Source organism: Protomyctophum bolini, assembly GCF_963924005.1.
Source record: "Protomyctophum bolini genome assembly, chromosome: 3".
NCBI lineage: Eukaryota > Metazoa > Chordata > Actinopteri > Myctophiformes > Myctophidae > Protomyctophum > Protomyctophum bolini.
Window position 1 is genome coordinate 7,132,433 of NC_137864.1, and position 19,984 is coordinate 7,152,416.

A 19,984-nucleotide genomic window follows, 5' to 3' on the forward strand; every position below is an offset into this window, starting at 1 on the left:
GGGGCTTCTATTCACATGCAGTCCTGTGGGCAGAGCAGAGAGAGAGCTAGTAACTATACTTTAGTTGGGGGAGAGTGCTGTAGGCTCTCCCTTGTGGAGTTCAGTCGGCTTGAGAGATCTCCCTCATACCAGCCTCCTCATGAACAGAGTGATTCCTCCTTCTTCACTCCTCCATTAGTTCAAACTGACTCCCCAGACAGCTTGGGCGTCGGCTCTTTAAAAGCTTCTGCTGATTGCCTTACCCGCTGCATGTGCGTCCATGTCCAGGCTCCCATTGGCTGCAATACCTGTACAGGGTGATATACTCCTAGCCTGGTTAATAAACCAGACTAATATCGCACGGACCGCGGGATATTAGTCTGGGGAGGCTCAGCTTGGATTTCATTTCCAGGGCGGCGGGTTGAAACATTTTCTCTTTGACGCAATTGGTCAGAGCTACTGCTGCTTGAGACAAAGGTCTCAAGCATTGAAAGTCACTGTACCAAAGCCCGCCCATATTGCATACCGTGTCCCGATTGGCCGCCCCATTTCTCTGGTGTAGGAAATGGGCGTACAATTGAGCCTCTCCAGACCGTAATCCGCCGGCAGGCAATTTTTCTTTTTGCCAACGGCTGATTCGGTCTGATTTATTAACCAGGCTAATATACTCCCTCTATCACCTCCCCCAGCCTCATTCTGTGGGGAATAGGCCTGGCTGTTTCCCCTGGTTTGCCACAATATAAGTAGAGGGTTTAAGTGGTACTGAATTTGCAGCTCAACCAAAGCTAATTCATTCCAGTGTATGACATTCCACATGATACAATTATTGTGAGCGTTTTTTAATCACGATAAACGATCACGATAATTAACCTATTCTGGACAGGAACAACTTTTGGTGTTTTAACTAAGCATTATGTAACACTTTAGCTATTGAAAAATAGCAGATCTACAAGCTCATAGCGCGCCACCGAGTGGCACGCTACGAGCTTGTAGGTCTGCTATTTTTGAAAAATCGTGAAAATGCGGCACAAATCTTTGAATATATATTCTTAAGACTTGTTTTTTATTTCGACGTCAGGCCTAAATGGGTTAATGATGATCGTCCCATCCCTAGAAATGACTCCTCTTCTCTCTTCTCCCCCCATCTATGCAGGCCCAGGCGGAGCTTACCTATCAATGGAGATGAATGCTTCTTCTGGAGGACAACCGGCTGTCTGTACGGTGATAAATGTCGCTTCAGACACATCCCAGAGCAGCGGGGACGAGACAAGAAACCTTGGCAACCGTGAACTGTAATATAACAGATCCAAAGGCTAAGGGGGACAGACTGGTCCCGAACTGAGCGTGCTCTGCTGTCCATAGGGCATAGCAGTTGGGCAGCCATTTTGTGGCGCCACCTATAGAACCAGCATTCATTTTCCACCATTGAGACTTCAGAAAATATACATTTAGTTTATTTCATGCCTGAAACCAAGCCATCCAGGCTCCTCCTGGTGAATCATGACCATAAAACATTTGATTCTGTGTCAAAACGTATTTGAATATATTATACTTTATTTAATAAATACCCCTTTTTCAGCCATTTCCAAATATTTTTGACATCAAATGTTTTAAAGTCATGATTCCAGGCTTATTTATACAAATGTTTTCGGAATTCTCTGTGAGTAAAATCAATATGTTTTCTGTCTGTGGCACCATACAATGACAGACGGGACTATACTATAGAATATATTCTATATATTTAGAGACACTAGCTCCTCCTATTCCCAGCGTTGTGATTTGATTGGCTGAGCACAGAATGTGATGTATGATGTATGTAAGAGCGCCCCTCACTTCACACAAGTGCAATTTTGTTTTTTTTTATTTAGCGCAGCAGCAGTCACTCATGACAAAAGGACACGTTTTGGCTACTCCGAGCACTGATGAAGGCCTGCGTAGCTGAAACCCGTCCTTCACCTTGTGAGTGCGAACTGTTTCTACAGACTGTAGCCTTTCTACACCAAAGTGTTGTAAAGCAGGAGATACCGTATAGGCCAGGTGAGAGAGAGACACAGAGAGAGAGGGGGGGGGGGGGGGGATTTCAAGGAGTGGATGTGGACTAGAAAGTTTGTCTCTTCATCAACAACAATTTCGAAACAATGAACAAATTATTTTCTTTCTTTTTTTTTTTATCCCACGATTTTGTAACCCATTTTTCACCCCTGTGTCAATTATCTAATGTGATCCTGGGCTCTACACACCCTCCGCCAACCTAGTCCCCATATATGGGGGACAAGGGGAGATCAACGGACTTGAACTTATGCTTCCTTCATGCCCGAGTGTCCAAGTTTCTCCTTTGCACCTGACAGGGGGGAGTTTCCCTGATTGGACGTAGCACGTGGAAGGAACACGTTATTCCAACCAGTTCCTTTCCCCTCCATCAGGCACCCCGGCTGGCCAGGGGGAGGCATTTTAGAGACCAGGATTACTGCATGTTTTTGTGTGAGGGTACCTACCCTAGGGGACACGGGGAGAACATGCAAACTCCACACAGAAAGGCCCTTTCGCCAACCCCGCCTTCGGGTATGGGCACTGATGACACGGAGGAGGAAACACACCACCAGCACCCACAGCGGGAATCGAACCCAGGACCTTCTAGCTGTGAGGCGACAGCACTACCAACTGTGCCAAGGGTGTGCCCCCGTCAACAGATTATTTTCTTAAGAATCATAGCACACTGCAAGCAGAACACTTACTGTATGTATGTGTTTGTTATCCATATAGTGTTGTTGACCCAAGTCACTGAGTGAGGACGATCTTTAAAAGGTACAAGACATTAAGGCAATATCGTTTTCAATGTGTGTGTGTGTGTGTGTGTGTGTGTGTGTGTGTGTGTGTGTGTGTGTGTGTTTGTGTGTGTGTGTGTGTGTGTGTGTTGGAGGGGGGGGGGGGGGGGGGAGAGAGGAGTCAGTTGGGAAATGAGAGGAAAGAATATAAAAAATAATACAAATATATGTATATTTTTTTACTCGATACAAATTCCCAATACTTAAAACTACTTTCAACCTACATCCGGTGTGTCATTGCCAGCGGTGGCGGGCATTAAAAAACCCCGATCCAACCGATGTGCCCATATGGGCATTGCAATATGGGCACATAACAGCTGACATGAGGGATCTCCATGTATGGGCATAAATTGGACAAGGACTGACAAGATGCAGATAAGTCCACATATGGGCATAAACGGGACACACAGGTGGGCCGACATCTCCAACACAATGGGCTCAAAAGGGACACAGACGGACGGCTACAATGGGTACTGTGACATTGATATAGGCATAATATGGAGATCCGGTTGTTCACAACTGGCCATATATGGGCATATACTGATGACATCAGGGATCTCCATATATTTGTATTTTTTGAGGCAACGTCTGGCTTACGGACATTACGTCGTATGGCAGCCAAGTCTATGGACTTTTAATGACATAAAAAAGTACAATGTTTGTTTAAATGAGTGAGGCGCCACTTATTTCACATGAGTGTGATTTCTGTCAAATCACTCCACATTTTCAAATTCATTCATATACCAATACTTTGGTAAAACACTAATTAAATTGAACTCAAACCGGTTTCAAGTCTCTGAATGTTGACCGTATACTGAAATGTTCAGAACAATGGCTTCCTCAAACGTCTAACAGCATGCCTATAGACCGATTCACAGAGGGTTTCCTGGGTGCGGTCATTACTGAGGTGTACCATTAAGCGCAACAGCACTGATTAGCTACACCTGGCCTACGGAGCACCTGCTCCATGGATTACACCTCAGTAATGGCCGCGCCCAGGGCACCCCTCTGTGAATCGGTCTATAGGAAAACCGTGTATACCGTGAGTTGACCCTTTAAATCCAAGAGGATTGTATATATGAATGGAAGACGGGTTATACTATGTTTCAATGTCTTAAAACTGTGGTTCTCAAACCGTTTCATGTCAAAAGGACCCCCACATTGATATGTAGCCTATACAGTACGTATATCGCCGCAGACCCCTATCTGAAAATATGCTGTGTCAGAGAGACCCCTATAAAAAAAAGATTTGTGTTCAAATTTAAATAATTATTTATTGTTTCAAGATTTTCCAAACTTAAAAGAGAAAGGGAAAACAATGGTTAATGTGGTCAACATTTTGCTGAACCGTCTCAGGACCCTCAAAGACCCCCTGGGGGTCCCCCAGACACCACTTTGAGAACCACTGGCTTACAAATGTTGTAACCTGACATTAACCACTTAAACCCCAGCATCCTTATCGCAGCGAAATAGCAGATCGAGCATTGTGAACAATAACAGAAAACAGAAACGTCTCATTGCGAACCCAGTGAGCACTTACTATGAGACCTAGCAGATCATGTCTGTCTGTCTGTCTGTCTGTCTGTCTGTCTGTGTGTGTGTGTGTGTGTGTGTGTGTGTGTGTGTGTGTGTGTGTGTGTGTGTGTGTGTGTGTGTGTGTGTGTGTGTGTGTGTGTGTCTGTCTGTCTGTCCCGCTATACGTCCACATATGGAGTGTGTTGCATCAGCAATCACTCAGCTCCATATATGGGCACAAAAGGGGCCAGGTCCACTCAGCTCCATATATGGGCACAAAAGGGGCCAGGTCCACATATACAGTAACAGCGGGACAGACACACACACACACAGACAGACAGACATGATCTGCAGGGTCTCAGCTGCGTTCGCTTCCCACGTTTGCGCGTCTTACTGGTACTATAGCCCTATTAGGACTCTGGTCAACCATATGGTGTTTAAGGGCTAAAAGGTGATGTAAGTTTGGTCTCTTTGTGCGTGCCCTTCATGTGGTGTTTGTGCTTTAGAGCCACTGAGGGCATTCGTGACTTTGACAAATCAAATGACTTTCGATCACAGATCGAGGCCTTTTCACAGTACTGGAGTAAACGGATCTGGGTACATTCTCTATTCATGGAACAACTGGTCTTTAATTAAACCAAACACTAAAGTGTAAAGATGAAAATAAACTAAATGGCTTCCTTATGGCATTGAAGCGAACGACAAACTGTAATGTAAACCATGATTATGTTTACAAATTGATGTTTCTTTCTTTTTTTTTTATTGCACCAGTTACATTCTCATGTGGTAATAAAATACTATTTTATCAAAGAGTAAGTTGTTTCCTGGCTATAGAGCAAATGATTTCTGTAGGGGCAAATCGTTTTCTTTTAACTCAACGTGGTGGAATTACTTTCAGAGGTTTGCGGAACAAAGTAAATTATACTCAACAAAGTACAGTTTGTAAATGACTTAAAGCTACTAAAACCAAGCTCCCTCATTCTATTTCTACCCTCTGCATTTTGTCTTAACTTCCCTGGTATTTGGTCAAAATGCTTTTCACATATAATACTGAGTAATGTAATGTTGTTTACCGCAGAGTGAACAGATGTAGCCTCGCCTAGCCAGCCTTCATCTGCCTTTGCAATCCCTATTGCCCCAGGCAGATTAACCCATTTTGGACTGATGTCGATAAAAAAAAGGCTTCTAAATCCTAATAGTTTTCTGAAAAACCCATGTTTCTATGTCAGTTGCGCTCAACCTTTTTCATGTCAAGGACCCCCAGAATTATCTCTATTGGGCCACGGACCCCCATCTCAAAATATGTTGTTCCAGGGACGCCCTAGATCAGGGATACTCAAATAGAGGGGGCCAGTAATTACGACATTAATGATACTTGATAGCTGTCTGCCTGCCTGCCAGCCAGCAAGTTGGTTAACAGAAAATAAATTGTTATGGCTGAGTAAAATAAAATACAATAAACACAATTTGCCTGAAAATAGATTACCCAGCTATGACCTTTTTCATGAAAAAAAATGAGTAGTGATATGGCTGACTGAGTAAAATAAAACAATCTACCTGAAAATAGATAGCTATAAGTGAAGAGCAATTTCCGCAATTTCCGCAATTACCATTTCCGCAATTTCCGCAATTTCCATTTCCGCAATTTCCTCAATTTCCATTTCCCCAATTTCCGCAATTTCCTCAATTTCCATTTCCACCATTTCCGCAATTTCCGCAATTACCATTTCCGCAATTTCCATTTCCGCATTTCCGCAATTTCCGCAATTTCCATTTCCACCATTTCCGCAATTTCCGCAATTACAATTTCCGCAATTTCCATTTCCGCAATTTCCGCAATTTCCATTTCCATTTCCAACTATTAATGGCAGCTGGGTTTCATCATTCAAATAAAATAGAATTCTGTCCGTTTAGCTATAAAATTATGTCAGGGAATAGGGATACACAGTATATCATTTGCATTGCATCTCCCCCCCCCCCCCCCCCCAAGCTTTTATTTTCGTTCGAGTAATAGTACAACTCTAATAGTATTACTTATAATAATGTAATTAAAGATAACTTCATTCAGATTTATTTATTTTTATTTCATTTTCCAGATTTTTTTTTCTTCTTTTTTTTAGATTTTCATTGGTGGGCCAGTCATAATGGTCCCGCGGGCCTGATGTGGCCCGTGGGCCTGAGGTTGAGTATCACTGAGCTAAAGTATAACGTAACGCTTAAAATGAATTAAGTCTGGCCGCTCTCAATTGTGGGATGACTTCTGTAGTGTTTGCCCGATAAGCAGCTGGAAATGAGCACAGAGTCAGGATGTAAAAGGCAGCCACACCATGGTTTATTCCCAAAAGAAGTTGTACAGCATGATACACGCAGCAAACAAATGGGGCATGTTGGTGTGCAGCTCCACCATGCCCTCTCACTGAATCCAACACTGAGTGGGTGTGTGCTCCCTGGCAGCCTTTTATAGGCAGCTGAAACAATCAGTGCAGACTCTACCATACTACCTGGTTAAACATGCAACACTTCTGAACCCCACATAACCCACATCACATGAGTCTATAAATCTATATCACTACACCAGTAAGTAAATATCAATTATGCCCACTATTGCAAGATAAACCACATATCCCATTATCATTAGCAGCTCCAATACATAACCCAAACACCCCCTGGCCATTTCACTGTGGTCCAGACCAGACCAATATATGGTGCTCTGGTACCCTGGGGACTCTGGGAACACACTGGAACAGACAGAACAGAAGCAGTCAGTATTCAAGTACCCATAACAGTCTCATATTACATTTTCATGTTCACAATACTCTCAATAAACCAGTTCAACTCATGACTCTTCCTTTGTGTGCAAATATAAATACTTAAATGTGCCAAATATCAGTAACGGAGGACCACTTTGTTACAACTTCACTGCCGATTTTGCAGAAATGGTGACAGCCAACGAGATTCGTCTGGAACCAGGCTATAACCAACCAGGGCCCAGTATTCAAATATGGGGAGAGACATTGCAAGAGAAAGGATCTAACACTGAGAGGGACGTGAGTAAATATCCACGCAGTGATATTAATATCGCTACGCGAGGCTAGAACAGATGAGGCCTATATTAATACTGATAAGGCCTGGAATGTGAGTGGCTTTGGGTCTGGTAACAGAGGGACAGACTAGGGCTAGAGCAAGGGTTAGTCTGAACAAAATTATTCTGCTCGAATTGTCACTCGGGTGGCTGCCTATAGCCATTTACATTTTAAGGGAACTAACTACTGTGTGCAAACTGTTCTGATCCTTTTATGGAGCACATGTCGAGTCGGTCGGACCCACGGTTGTCCAAAACCACCACAAAAGGTCCCATATGGAGCTGGTCTGTTCTGACATCACATCACTCCATATTTGGCCATGCCTGACACAGAAATCTCCATATATGGGCATTAAAGGGACACAGACAGATGGGTGGAATGGGTACTCTGACACGGGTACAACGGGTATAGTGCATAGCCGGGGTGGGGGCCGTGGGGCATGGATCTCCAACAGCTGGGCACCGGTGTAGTTTTAGATAATACGGTGAATGGCAGTCGATCAGCTTTGGCTGCATAGATGGCTGACGTCATAGACTGGCCATATGAAGTCCCAGATCCTCATGTGCACCGCATGTTGTTTCAACCTTGTGTAACCTCATTCTGTTTTCTGAATCCACATGACTAAGTTGTACTTCATTACATAATGATGTTATCACACAATTACATCACAGTGTAATTAGCTACATATAGAAAAATATACCCCGCTCGTAGCAACTTTCAGACTTTCAGACAGTTCAGAGTTCCGCATTCCAGGTGTCGAGTGTTAGAGCCATCCACAGTCTGATTGAGTCTGATTTGGTCAATTGAAAAAAGGAAACCTCCAACGGAGACATCATCAAAATGGCAGAAGAAATCAAGAACGTCAAAATAATCTTTGTTGTAGGTGGACCCGGCTCTGGAAAGGGCACCCAGTGTAAAAAGATTGTTGAGAAGTACGGCTACACCCACTTGTCCTCCGGGGATCTCCTGCGTGCCGAGGTGTCCTGTGGCTCCGAGAGAGGCCAGCAGCTCCAGGCCATCATGGCGAAGGGAGAGCTTCTGCCTTCCGACACGGTCCTGGACATGATCAAGGAGGCCATGGTCGCCAAGGCTGACGTCAAGTGCTTCCTCGTCGACGGCTACCCGCGCGACGTGAAGCAGTGTGAGGAGTTTGAGAAGAGGATCGGCAAACCCTGCCTACTGCTGTACATCGACACTAAGCCTGAGACCATGCTCCAGAGGTTGCTGAAGCGCGGAGAGACCAGCGGCCGCGCCGACGACAACCAGGCGACCATCAAGAAACGCGTGGATCTTTACTACAAAGCCACCGAGCCGGTCATCACCTTCTATGAGAGCCACGGCATTGTCAGAAAGATCGACTCTGAGCCCCCTGTGGAAGAGGTCTTCAGTCAGGTTGCTGAAGCTATTGATGGTCTATGTCAAGGTTGCAAATGTTCTACGTGAGCGGAAACCCAATAATAGCTGTTCTAGTCTACTCTGGACCCAGTTCAGAAAGCACTCTGGCCTTCATGCATGCGTCACTCTAGCCCCAGGGGCACATGCAGGGGTTCATCTGTTCTGTCCCTCATGGAACCAACCAGTGCCAGCACTCTGGACCAACCACCTAGTCACCACCTGGTTGGTGCCAAGGACTGTCTAAAGAGGACGGGACGCGAAGACCGTAAGGGCGCCGCCATGTTGCTCACATGGTGCTCCACGGAAGGAAAGAAACATGCGCAATGGGCTATATGCAGCCAACACTTCCGCGTTCAGCTTCCTTGGTCTCAACTGCGCATGTTTCTTTCCTTCCATGGAGCAACATGGCGGCGCCCTTACGGTCTTCGCGTCCCGTCCTCTTTAGACAGTCCTTGGTTGGTGCTAGCTGGTGCCTGGCTAGCTGCCACTGGTGGTGCTGCAACTAGCTGCTAACAGCACCACCTGACTAAAGGCCTATTCATAGTCTGGATTTTCGGTGGTGAGGTGACCACCGCTCCGGTGGTGAGCTGATCACCGGAGCTGAAATAACGTTGAGCGGTGGTGAGTAAAAACAGAGAGAAGGGCTGGAGCGGTGGCGGTGGTTTGCTCTTCACCGCGGCTCGTGACGTCATGTTGTAGTTCGGTGGTCACCTAACCACCCAAAATCCAGACTATGTATGAGCCTTAACTGTCTCTGAGGCTGTGACGTGCGTAGAGAGCCTTCAAGCCTTCACGTACAGACATCCATACTGCTGCATCATGATGCTATCCCACGCCATCTAATAGAGGCGTTTGCAGGCTGTGCCACCTCCAGGTACTGCAAATACAAGGCCCCTCGAACAGGAAAGCCCCGGGGGTGGACAACCCAGTGCATCGTAGGAGCTGAGCTTCACTCCCTCCTTCCAGGGAAGGAAGCGATGTGTGTGTAGTCAAAGCTCGCTGTACTATCACCAAACCCTATACGCCTATTGTATCAGGCATGGCATAGTAAACACAGTTCGCGTACAGTGGCAGAATGCCTCTGTCCTGTATATCTATTATTATATGATGGGAGCTGGTACGAACAATAATTCACCGTGCACATTTATATTACCTTCAAGCTGAAGGTAATATGAATGTGTAAATTATTTTTGTTCAAACGTTCAACTCTTAGACCGTCGGAACAATTTTGACTGGTACCCGAGGGTGGGGGAAACTGAACCCCTTACTGGATTTCCTGCTTGTTTGTTTACCTCCTTTTACGCATATACCTGTATATGCTACATAAAATGTTATTCTCTGCCTCAGATTCGAGCTGAAACTTTGCCCAAATCAAGCGTCATAAATCATATGTGGATCTCAGTTTGGCAACATGAGAATCTGAGATCCACATAATGAGGCACACCGTTCCCATGTGAATCCCCAAGTCCAGAGGATTAGATTTTTTTTAGGAGCCCCTGCTTTGTGTGTCTGTACCACGGAATGTGATGATTTGATTGGCTGAGCACGGAACGTGATGATGTATGATATAAGAGCCCCTCACTTCACACAAGTGTGATTTTTTAATTTTACGTTTTTCTTTTTTGAGTGGTGCAGCCGCGGCTGTGTGTCTGTACGTTTGAGCACGGAATGTCCGTGACTTTATTAGGGGCCAAGCCCGAAGGGGCAAAGGCCCCCTATTACGCCTCCTATGGCCAGCTTTGTGTGTTGTCTGTGTGTACCAAATTTGAAATGATTTGATTGGCTGAGCACGGAATGCGATGAATGAACAAAGAGCGCCCCTCAATTCACACGAGTTGTGTTTTTTTCTTCCGACACTTTTTGCAGTTCCTTGTTGCTGTCACTTTCCACAAAATGATGTCATCGTCATACATCATCATAAGAGGCACCACTCACTTCACACAAGTGTGATATTTATTGTTTATATTTATAATGGATATTTTATTGTTTATAAAAGCATACATGTTTCTCGTAGTTTAGAAATAACTAGTGCAGTAGTCATCTCCGGCACCGTTGGCCCGATCAACGTGAAACTGCACACACACACACACACACACACTCCTGGGGTGCCAGAGCAGAACCTCTGCCCCAAGTGTTTCACATGGGCCTGTTGCAGCGCCACCAGGAGGACATTGAAATAAGAGGCGCAAGCATATCAAAATGGCATCGAATGAGGCCTCCAGCTTATGTCTTGAGTTCACTTTGACAAAATTAAACGCCAGCAACCTCATTTGTGAGGGAATAGCAGATCAACGTTGTGAACAAATAACTAAATTCACTAGTATAGAGCCCTGAGGACTCCGGTCAACCATGTGGGGGTTAGGTTAAAGAAAGCAAAGTAGTGATGCCAGTATGCCTCAGAGAACACCCCCACTGCCTGTGGCACACTCACCCACATGACTGGAAACTGTCTGATTGATGGAGGGGTCAAGGGTCAATTTTGGTGGAGTTTGATTTATTCTAAAGAATATAAGGACGGGTAATTCGTAAGAAAAGACAAAGATACATGTTGCAACACCTTTCACCATGTGGTCAGGAGTAGAGGATATCCTCATGCTTTAATGACCAACCACTAGTGGTGTAATATCACTTAACCCATTTAGGCCTGACATCAAAATTTAAAAAAATAATCTTCTAAATAAATATTTTCACGATTTTTCAAAAAAATAGCAGACCTACAAGCCCATAGCGTGGGTGGTACGCGATGAGCTTGTAGATGTGCTATTTTTCAATAGCTAAATTATAACATATTTAAAACACCAAAAATGGGTTCCCGCCCCAAAATGGGTTTTAATTAAGAAACATCCACATTGAAATGCCACCTCATAGGACACAAAACAAGGACCGCCAATTAAAATGCAGTACATCCATTTATTACAGAAAAGAAATACATATACAAATTCACAAAAAAAACAAAGCTGTTATTTCTAACTTTAACAGTCGTCGAGCATGAAATGCTGATGAAAAGAAAAATGCTCCCCTATTTTAAACCTATAAAATCTGACTTGTTGCCCGCCGTTTCCCCCTCCGAGTCCCGACACACAGAGGTAGCTTTTATAGTGTCCTCCGTGTCCACTCATAGAGTAGCATTCCATTTCGGGTTTTATGATCCGGTCGGGAGCGGATGGTAACTTTCGTCATGTTGTCATGTCTTGTTTTGTAGTCAGCTGGCAGGAAACCACAATACGGAATCAGTACTATGAATGGCGGAATTCTTATTCCGCCTTGTGGTTTCCTGCCCGATGACTACAAAACAAAGACTACAAACATGACGTAGATTACCATCCGCTCCGGAACGGTTCACACGACGATTTTGGAACACATGCTGTATGGCGTTTCATACCTTCTTGTATGTTTATTTTTTTTTAAATGGGGAGAAAAACTAAATACCGGTACACTGTACTCTACCATACTGTACAGATTGTAAAATAAATACAGCTTAGTTCAATAAAACGTGTCCTGCGTTGTAGCTTCAAGGAGGGAAAAGGTATCATAGACAACTGTCCGATCAACAAACATAATAATTCATATAATCTGAATCTGTGGGGCTGTAAAGACGATGATTTTTTACGGGAGACCGGCTTCGAGGATGCTGCCGAGCAGAGCGCGGTCCTTCAGCGCGTTCTCCACATCCTTCTCCTCGATCTTCAGGAACACCTGGAGGTCAGGCATTGTCATTGTCATTTCCCGGCAGCCAACGGGATTGTAAATGTAATAATACAGATACATCCCCCACATAAACAAAACAGAACCAAGTAAAGAAAAGCTAAATACAGCCGTAATTGCTAACATTAACGATATTTAACCACTTTTTTTTATATGCAAAAGCATCTTACTGTACTGCATGCATGAATGCAACCACTCAAAACCGCCTGGAATTAGTGAACTAGACCCGAGTTGGCTCGGTACTTTTATTGGCCATCTACTTATTTGCCATTTGCCAAAGCTGGAAACCAAGATGCCTGCAGCGTTTGTGAAAGACACTCGACACAAGGCTGCTCTATCCACGCCGCTACGTTGAGCTGTATTATAGTGTATTATACCTTGGTGAGGCGAGTCTCCTTGGCCTTCTTCAGGGCAAAGATTCCCCGGCTCTCCAGCAGCCCGCAGAGGGACAGACACTCTCCCTGGCCCACTCCTCCAACCTGCCTCTTGGTGCACAGGCGGCTGTGCACCTCGTGAAGCTGGAGGAAACGATAGAATGAAAGCAGAATGAGCTTAAGTGAAATATCAATAACACAGTAATAATACTCGCAAGTAAAAGTCCTACATTTGCGAACTCAAGCCAAAGTACTGTATTAAGTATTGCTTTTAAAATATATTTCCATTTTTGAGTGACGATTCACTCGACTCACAAGACGATTTAAAACACGATACGAGTTTTCAAACAAAACTTTCCAGACCTATATATCGAGCATTGAATTTTTTTGCAATACGGTGTTCCGTTATCAATACGGTAGCAAATACTGAACTCATTTTTGAATCAATTCTCTGACAAAGATTATGTATTTCTTCTTTAGTTTAGTTGTCTTGTCTCGATTGTACCCTCTGCTGTTTGCGTCGTGCATCATCGTACCAAAACGTTCTCACGGAAGACAATTGACTGGCCCTTAAATAGGCTACCCGCTGCTATATTATTATTATTATTATATCATAACCTAATGCTATATCACTGCGTTATTTCAACAATGATAGTATGATGTTATTTTTTTATGTGGAAAACTTTAGTTACTCTACCTGAGTAACATCATCTTCTGATACTTGAATGTGTTGACATGAAATAATAATCCTGTACAGTCACCGTGCAGCGTTTTGTTTCATTAGCGCAATCGTGATAAAATAGGCTGCAGCTGTTGTTGGTCCGCTGCTGAGGTTGAGCACACATGATCGCTAAAGATACCAAGGATTGGACAGTGATGTCACTGTTATGCTACGCAACACGGAAGTCACCGACATGTTGACGAATCCTTGATATTTTCATTCGACAAGAGTCAACTTTTCACCGCAGGTCGGAAAGTCCTGGTGACTGTCGGGGGGGAAAACTTGGGATTCACTTCTCGCGCACCAGCGCCATAGGACCGGTGGTTGGGAACCTCTGCCATACACCACTCATTTGACTAATATTAAGAGTGAAGCATTGCCTACTGTGGGTCTCTCTCTCTCACCTTGCCCAGCAGGACCTCCTTGCTCGACCCAGTGCGTGTGAGCAGCAGCAGACAGCACACCAGCAGCTTCTGCTGCAGGGGAAGGCTCTCCCCCTCCGTGGAGGACATGCGGTCGCCGTACACCTCAGACAGCACCCGGGCCACCTGTGGCACGCTCACCCTCATCACTGGAAAACAAACATTCATTTTTTTATGAGAAAGATAAAACAAACTCAAAATCTTTTAGTTCCACTCCAGAGATTTGAGTTAAAAATGTTTGCTTAAAGGAAGCTGTGTAACCTAGATGGCCGTGTGGTCACATGACTGTACCCACCTTTGCCATCGGCTGTGGGCATGGCCGCTTTTTTCCTCACGTCAGCTTCCACCATCTCCACCGCTCTCCTGTAATGTGATGGGAAGTTGTCAAAATACACCAAAAAACTAATTTCCTGTCAAGGACCCACAAATTGGCCACAGAACCCCACTTGACAAGACTTTGTGCCAGGTACACCCCCCAAAAATGACACATTTATGCCTCAAACGCTCGCAACTTTCTAATGTGGGGCAAATGTTACCTGCAAATATCCAGAGCTTTCCTGGCATCTCCCGACACGGCAGACACCTTCCTGGCACAGAACTGGACAGCTGCAGCATCCAGCATCCCTTCCCCTGACACCTGGCCGGAGGAAAACAAAACACTATTAGTCATGGTTGGAACAACATAAAAAAAAGTGGTTACCGGCATGGATTAAAGTAAAATAACATCTCACGAACATCTCATGCATGATTTGTGAAACCTATACTAGTGCCATTTCCTAAACATCACAATATGTAAAAACGTTATCACGTTAAATTCTCCGATCTTAAAATAACCGAAAATAGCCGATCTATAAGCTCTCCAGAGCTTGTAGGGCTTGAAAGCTGGTCATAGGCTGTTTTTTTTTTACATGCTTCCGTATAGGATAGTATATGGAATCCAAATGACTGAAATCAGTCTAACAACTGTAATCCATGGAGGCATTCGTTACCTGTGTCAGTCTGTCCTGTACGATGGCTGTGAGCTCCTGACGGCTGTAGGGAGGGAAGTTGAGCAGCTGGGGGCGACAGCGAGGCAGCGCCTGCAGCCTGGGCAGGATGCGGTCAGTCAGATCCAAAGCATTGGCAATGCCTGGGGTTAAGAAATAAGAACACATCATACCACGTTACACAACAGACAACCCACTTGGACAACATACTGTCCAAATGCAATACATATTTCCACTGCATTGTTTGACGATTATCAATGACTTCTGGTAATAAAAGCAACTAAAGAAATGGATATTATATGTATATATGTGCACGACGGTCACACCTCAGAACACATAAGCACACGAGAAAATAAGCTCTTACCAATGAGGCAGAGGCGGGACTTTGGCAGGTAGGGCCACTCAAAGATTGTATAAAGGACATCCTGGGCTTTACTGTCTAACTGGTCCATCTCATCCAACACAAGGAGTCTGGGAGAGTACAGAGAAAGGGAGAGAGAAAAACAATGGTTTTACTTATGTTTGGCTAATAAACGTTGCTTAAAATGTAATCATGGCGAAAACAGTATATTTAGACCAATTTTCTCCAATCATAATTAAAAATGGTACAATTAGTAAACTAGAAATAGTGCTCCGTCTGTGGCTAGGTATACACCAATATCCGTCTTCACATCACAACGTTTTGGTAACTCGGACAACATCAGGCAACCGAAACGTCTGCATAAAAAAAAAAATCAAAATCACCTGCATTAAACATTACATTTTTGTGAAGACAGTGTGCGGGACTCCCCATTTGTGCTCTTATCAAGTTCATTACTATGACACACCTGCCCATTTCAGTAGGTGTGCAAAAGGATTTTCTTTGTACCATCAACTAATATCTATCATTAATTGAAACCAGTCTCCTCTTGGACTGCGTCTTCTCAGAAACGTTGCAATGTCCCGAGGGATATTAACGAAGTGGACGTGTAAGTCTTTAGGGGAGGCACTACTCACACAGGGGGCCCGGAGCTGGTCAGGAGCTTCTGCAGCTTGGAGTCTGTGTGGCTGCCAGGAGCGCCCAATCTGTCGGCCAGGAGAGGGAAGATGGCGTGGGAGCTCCTCAGGGTCATGCAGTTCACCACCACCGTCTTCACTGGTTTCAGCTCATCCTAAAAAGGAACACAACGAGGATACAATTAGGACCGCAACAACTAAGTATACAATATTGATTGCATTTTTGTGTAGGGAGTGGGACGCGCCTTAACTACCCAGCCCGTTGAGAACTCAAAATAAATACCAAATAAAATCGTTGGATGACGGACAGAAACCTTGTATCTCCTTATTCTACGTTTTTTTGTGATCTTTCTTAAAATGAACGCCTTACTCGATCATGTTACTACGTCACTGAAAAGAGTCACAAGTTGCAGATCCACAAGCTCCAAACACCGCCCCGAAGCGACACGTTTTGAGCTTGTAGATCTGCTACTTTCGCTGATTTTGAATTTCAATCCTGAAAAGATTTAGATACATGAGGTTTCCACTCAACGAAAAAAATTAAATAAAAGGAGAAGAAGAAAAAGAAATCACACAATCAATAGTAATTCGTTTAAAAAAAAAAAGGATATAAAAAAAGAAAAGAAATGTTAAGTCATGTGATCTTGTCCATATAATATTTCACACTGCACAGCCCTTATAGTCTAGAATATCTAGACTCTAGATAGACGTAATACTCAAGGCAAACAAAAGAAACAGTACAGATATTGATATTTTAATCCCTCTTTCTTTTCCTAAAGAACATTCTGAAGGCTACAACAGTGAACGCTCACCTTCATCTCCTTCAGAACACAGTTGAGGCAGGCCGTCTTGCCTGTGCCTGGCGCTCCAGAGATGTAGAGGCTGGAAGGAAGGGCCTTCAGCACCTGCTGTTCCAGGAAGGCCCGGATGGCCGCTCGCTCAGTCTCCCTGGACAGCAGGCGCTCTGGGACCGCCGTGTGGAGGGCCTGCTTCACACCCTGGTACTTCGACCCTGGGGGGAAAATAAATAAAGAGACATTTATCAATAAATCGGTGAATAAAGTTTGAAACTAAAACAAAATTGTTAAAAGTTACTCTACTACTGTCAAATCATGAAGCCAAATGTTGCCAGGCATCGAATATCAATCCCCTAAATGGTTATCATTCGGTGTAAAAAGAAATATGACTGTATTTTCTTATGAGCCAGATAAACCTGCCAAATAGTTGCCGTTAGGTGGAAACCTGTGCCTCTGCACTGAATGGACCATGATAGAAATAAGCTCTTGAACTTTTTTTTTGTATTTTATTGTTTGACACCACAGATATGTGGACAAATATTCGCATTCACTTTTAAATCAATAAAAACGTCAGTCATTCATTCAAAAGGATAAAAAGAGAACACAAGTCAAAGAAGCCTTACTTTCAGAGAACAAGCTTTTGACCGGTGGCTTCTTCTCGGGACTCTGACCCTGGTATCGGCTAGGCAGCGCTCTGCAGGGGGGAGTGAGGGGCTGCTTGGGTGACAGAGGGCCCCCCGGGGCTCCTCTGTGTGATGGTAATATAGTGGTGAATTTCATGGAGTTCTCATCGAGCACCAGTTTGCGCGGGGAGCCCAGCAACGTTGGTCTGCTCTGTTTGGGGGGTGAGCCCATCACATTGGCACTGAGGTTACATCCATTTTCGTCTCCTTTTGAAGACACACAAAGAACACAACAATTAGGTACAATAAATTAATATAAACTTGTCTGGAGAAACATTGATGTAGAGGTATACTGAACATTTATTGGTATACACTATTTGACAAATAAAGCTCTCTTCTGATTGGCTATTTTGCAGATTTGCAGTATTGATACTTTTACTTAAAGTAAAACATTTCAGTAGTTTACTTCCACCACTGCAGTATTGTAAAACCTAAATTCACCTAGTAATACCTTTTAGCTGTGAGCAACAAATCAACACTCATTGCTAATCCTGCATTTGAGTAAATTAGGCTACTCACAGCCTAGGACCACAATGGTAAACAAGCCCAGTTTTTATTTTAGCATTTTAGCATCATTGCATAATCGTACCACTGTACTATTCTCTCAAGACAGTCAAACTATTGACAGGGTCAGGGTGACATACCTGTACGTTTGCGAGGGCTGAGGGGTAGTCTTGTCGTCAGGCATGGTAACAGAGGATTGGCCTTTCGTGGAGACAGGGGTCCTAGCCGGCATGGTAACAGAGGATTGGCCTTTCGTGGAGACAGGGGTCCTAGCCGGAATGACGCCATTGTTTTATTCGTACTAGACATTCTTGGAGAGAGGGGTCCTAGTAGCCGATCTTCGAATTGGATCCGTGTTTTAAGTTCTACCGGCAGTTGTTCCTCTGGCGGCGGGCTGCTCTTAGCCTGGCAGCTGGCTCTGATGGACTTACGTCTGGGGTATTGCAGAGTAGGCTGAGCCTGGCCCTTGGACCGTGTGTTGGGCATTTTCCCGTCAAAAGCTGATTGAATGACACAAAAACATTGTCATCGACTGTATTGACACAACAGTATGTATTCACGCGCCATCTTAAAAGGCTTTAGCTGCCCGGGGCTTGAAAGGCCACCGCAAAAAAACACTCACGAAAATATATTAAATGCAAACTAAATGAGGTTACCGATTTAAGTGTTGCGATTCGAACACAACATTGTTATTATGCTTAAATGGACTGACCGAGAAGAGGAAACACCACTGGCTGCCCTGTATTGTTTAATCTGGCGCCAATAAATTAAAACTACAATCTGTCAATCTCGCCTCGACATTGGTTATACATTTATAACTGGACATCATGATCATGACATGTACATTTTGTACCTCCAATAAGCAGGACAGTTAAATAATGTTTACTTCTCGCAATTTGTTATTGACCTGCAGTGCAAAACACCAACAGCCACGAAATGCGGTGCTGCGGTGCAAAAGAACCTCAAAGTTTCTCCTAGTTAAAAACCTCCTTGGCTTCCAAACGGATACATATATCAAGAGAAGTGAAGAGAATGATTCTTACCTAATGTACCTTATTCGAAAACGAGATAAATCTGCCAGGCGATCAAAGCAAAAATAATGAGAAATCCAGTGACTGTTCTTGTTTCTTTGCAGGCACAACAGTAGTAGTAGCACAAACTAGTAAACTTGCGCCAAATGCTTTGGAAACTCCTCCTCCCCGATCAGCTGGACTTCCGCCGTCTTCTGATTGGTGCATTGGATGACATGTAGTCACTTTCTACATCTCCATTGGCTCAGCTTTCAGCGTGACGCTACGTGAGCGTAACCTACGTCACTCGTTTCTCACAAGTACAGTGTGGCGGGAGTTGTGATTATGTTTTTGGCGGAATAGAATTTCCCGGGAACTTCAGCGTCCCTGCCTTGCCTTTTTTGTTTTAAAAGTAGCAATACCAAACAAATTAATTCAAATTTATAAATTTGTATAAAATAAAATAGTACCCAACTTTTTCCAAAAACAGGCTATTTTAATATAGCCAAAGTCAATTGGATAAATTAAAGCATTGTATAGCCTAATCAAAAACAAAGCTGTCAAATAATTGTAGTGGGTTAAAAAGTATGTTTGCCTTCTTAAGATGTAGTGGAGTAGAAGTATAAAGTATAAAACACAATGGAAATACTCAGCTAAAGTAAAAAGTACCTCAGAACCATACTCTGGTAGGGTAAGTGATTTGCTTTGGTTAAAATAAGTGTTAAATAGATATACATTCTGATTACTGATAGTACTCATTGCTACAGTGTTTGTTCAATAGGAGTCTCCAGCTCTTTAAACAGAACATGGCTTTTCAGGCCAGGATAACAATTTGATCCAAACAGGACAGAGAACTCAGACCATACAGGTTAGATACAGATTAAACAAGTGAAATTGGAAGTGATGACACAAAATTGGAACCGGAACCCTATACATTTAAATCTGATAAATGGGTACACTCCTGATTGGCTGAATTTCAGTCACATAAC

At 43.9% G+C, this 19,984-nt stretch overlaps 3 protein-coding genes across 5 annotated transcripts in view; 2 read left to right on the top strand and 1 right to left on the bottom strand.

The window, feature by feature from the left end:
* The window catches only part of LOC308312811 (uncharacterized protein), a 34,673-nt gene extending 31,811 nt beyond the window's left edge, over positions 1-2,862 (top strand). For both annotated transcript variants that reach the window (XM_080759535.1, XM_080759536.1), the window contains exon 17: positions 1,133-2,862. In XM_080759535.1, coding sequence (XP_080615661.1) covers positions 1,133-1,268 — 136 coding nt within the window. In that variant the 3' untranslated portion in view covers positions 1,269-2,862. The remainder of the gene's footprint in view (positions 1-1,132) is intronic.
* A 5,307-nt stretch (positions 2,863-8,169) lies between these two features.
* Positions 8,170-8,969, top strand: LOC308309512 (adenylate kinase isoenzyme 1-like). The gene has a single exon (XM_080755389.1). It carries the CDS (start codon positions 8,243-8,245, stop codon positions 8,843-8,845), a length of 603 nt encoding a protein of 200 aa, XP_080611515.1. The 5' UTR covers positions 8,170-8,242; the 3' UTR covers positions 8,846-8,969.
* A 2,731-nt stretch (positions 8,970-11,700) lies between these two features.
* On the bottom strand, positions 11,701-19,119 carry cdc6 (cell division cycle 6 homolog). 2 transcript variants are annotated; one of them, XM_080760645.1, is made up of 12 exons: positions 19,029-19,119; positions 18,126-18,485; positions 17,422-17,688; positions 16,814-17,013; positions 16,002-16,156; positions 15,370-15,476; positions 15,009-15,148; positions 14,556-14,656; positions 14,315-14,382; positions 14,002-14,168; positions 12,880-13,020; positions 11,701-12,493 (listed from the first exon to the last, which is right to left on the bottom strand). In XM_080760645.1, exons 2-12 carry the CDS (start codon positions 18,469-18,471, stop codon positions 12,404-12,406), a joined length of 1,782 nt encoding a protein of 593 aa, XP_080616771.1. In that variant the 5' UTR covers positions 18,472-18,485; positions 19,029-19,119; the 3' UTR covers positions 11,701-12,403. The 2 variants fall into 2 exon arrangements, with proteins under 2 accessions (XP_080616771.1, XP_080616772.1); XM_080760646.1 differs by having other exon boundaries at positions 19,038-19,110.
* Between the last annotated feature and the right edge of the window lie 865 nt (positions 19,120-19,984).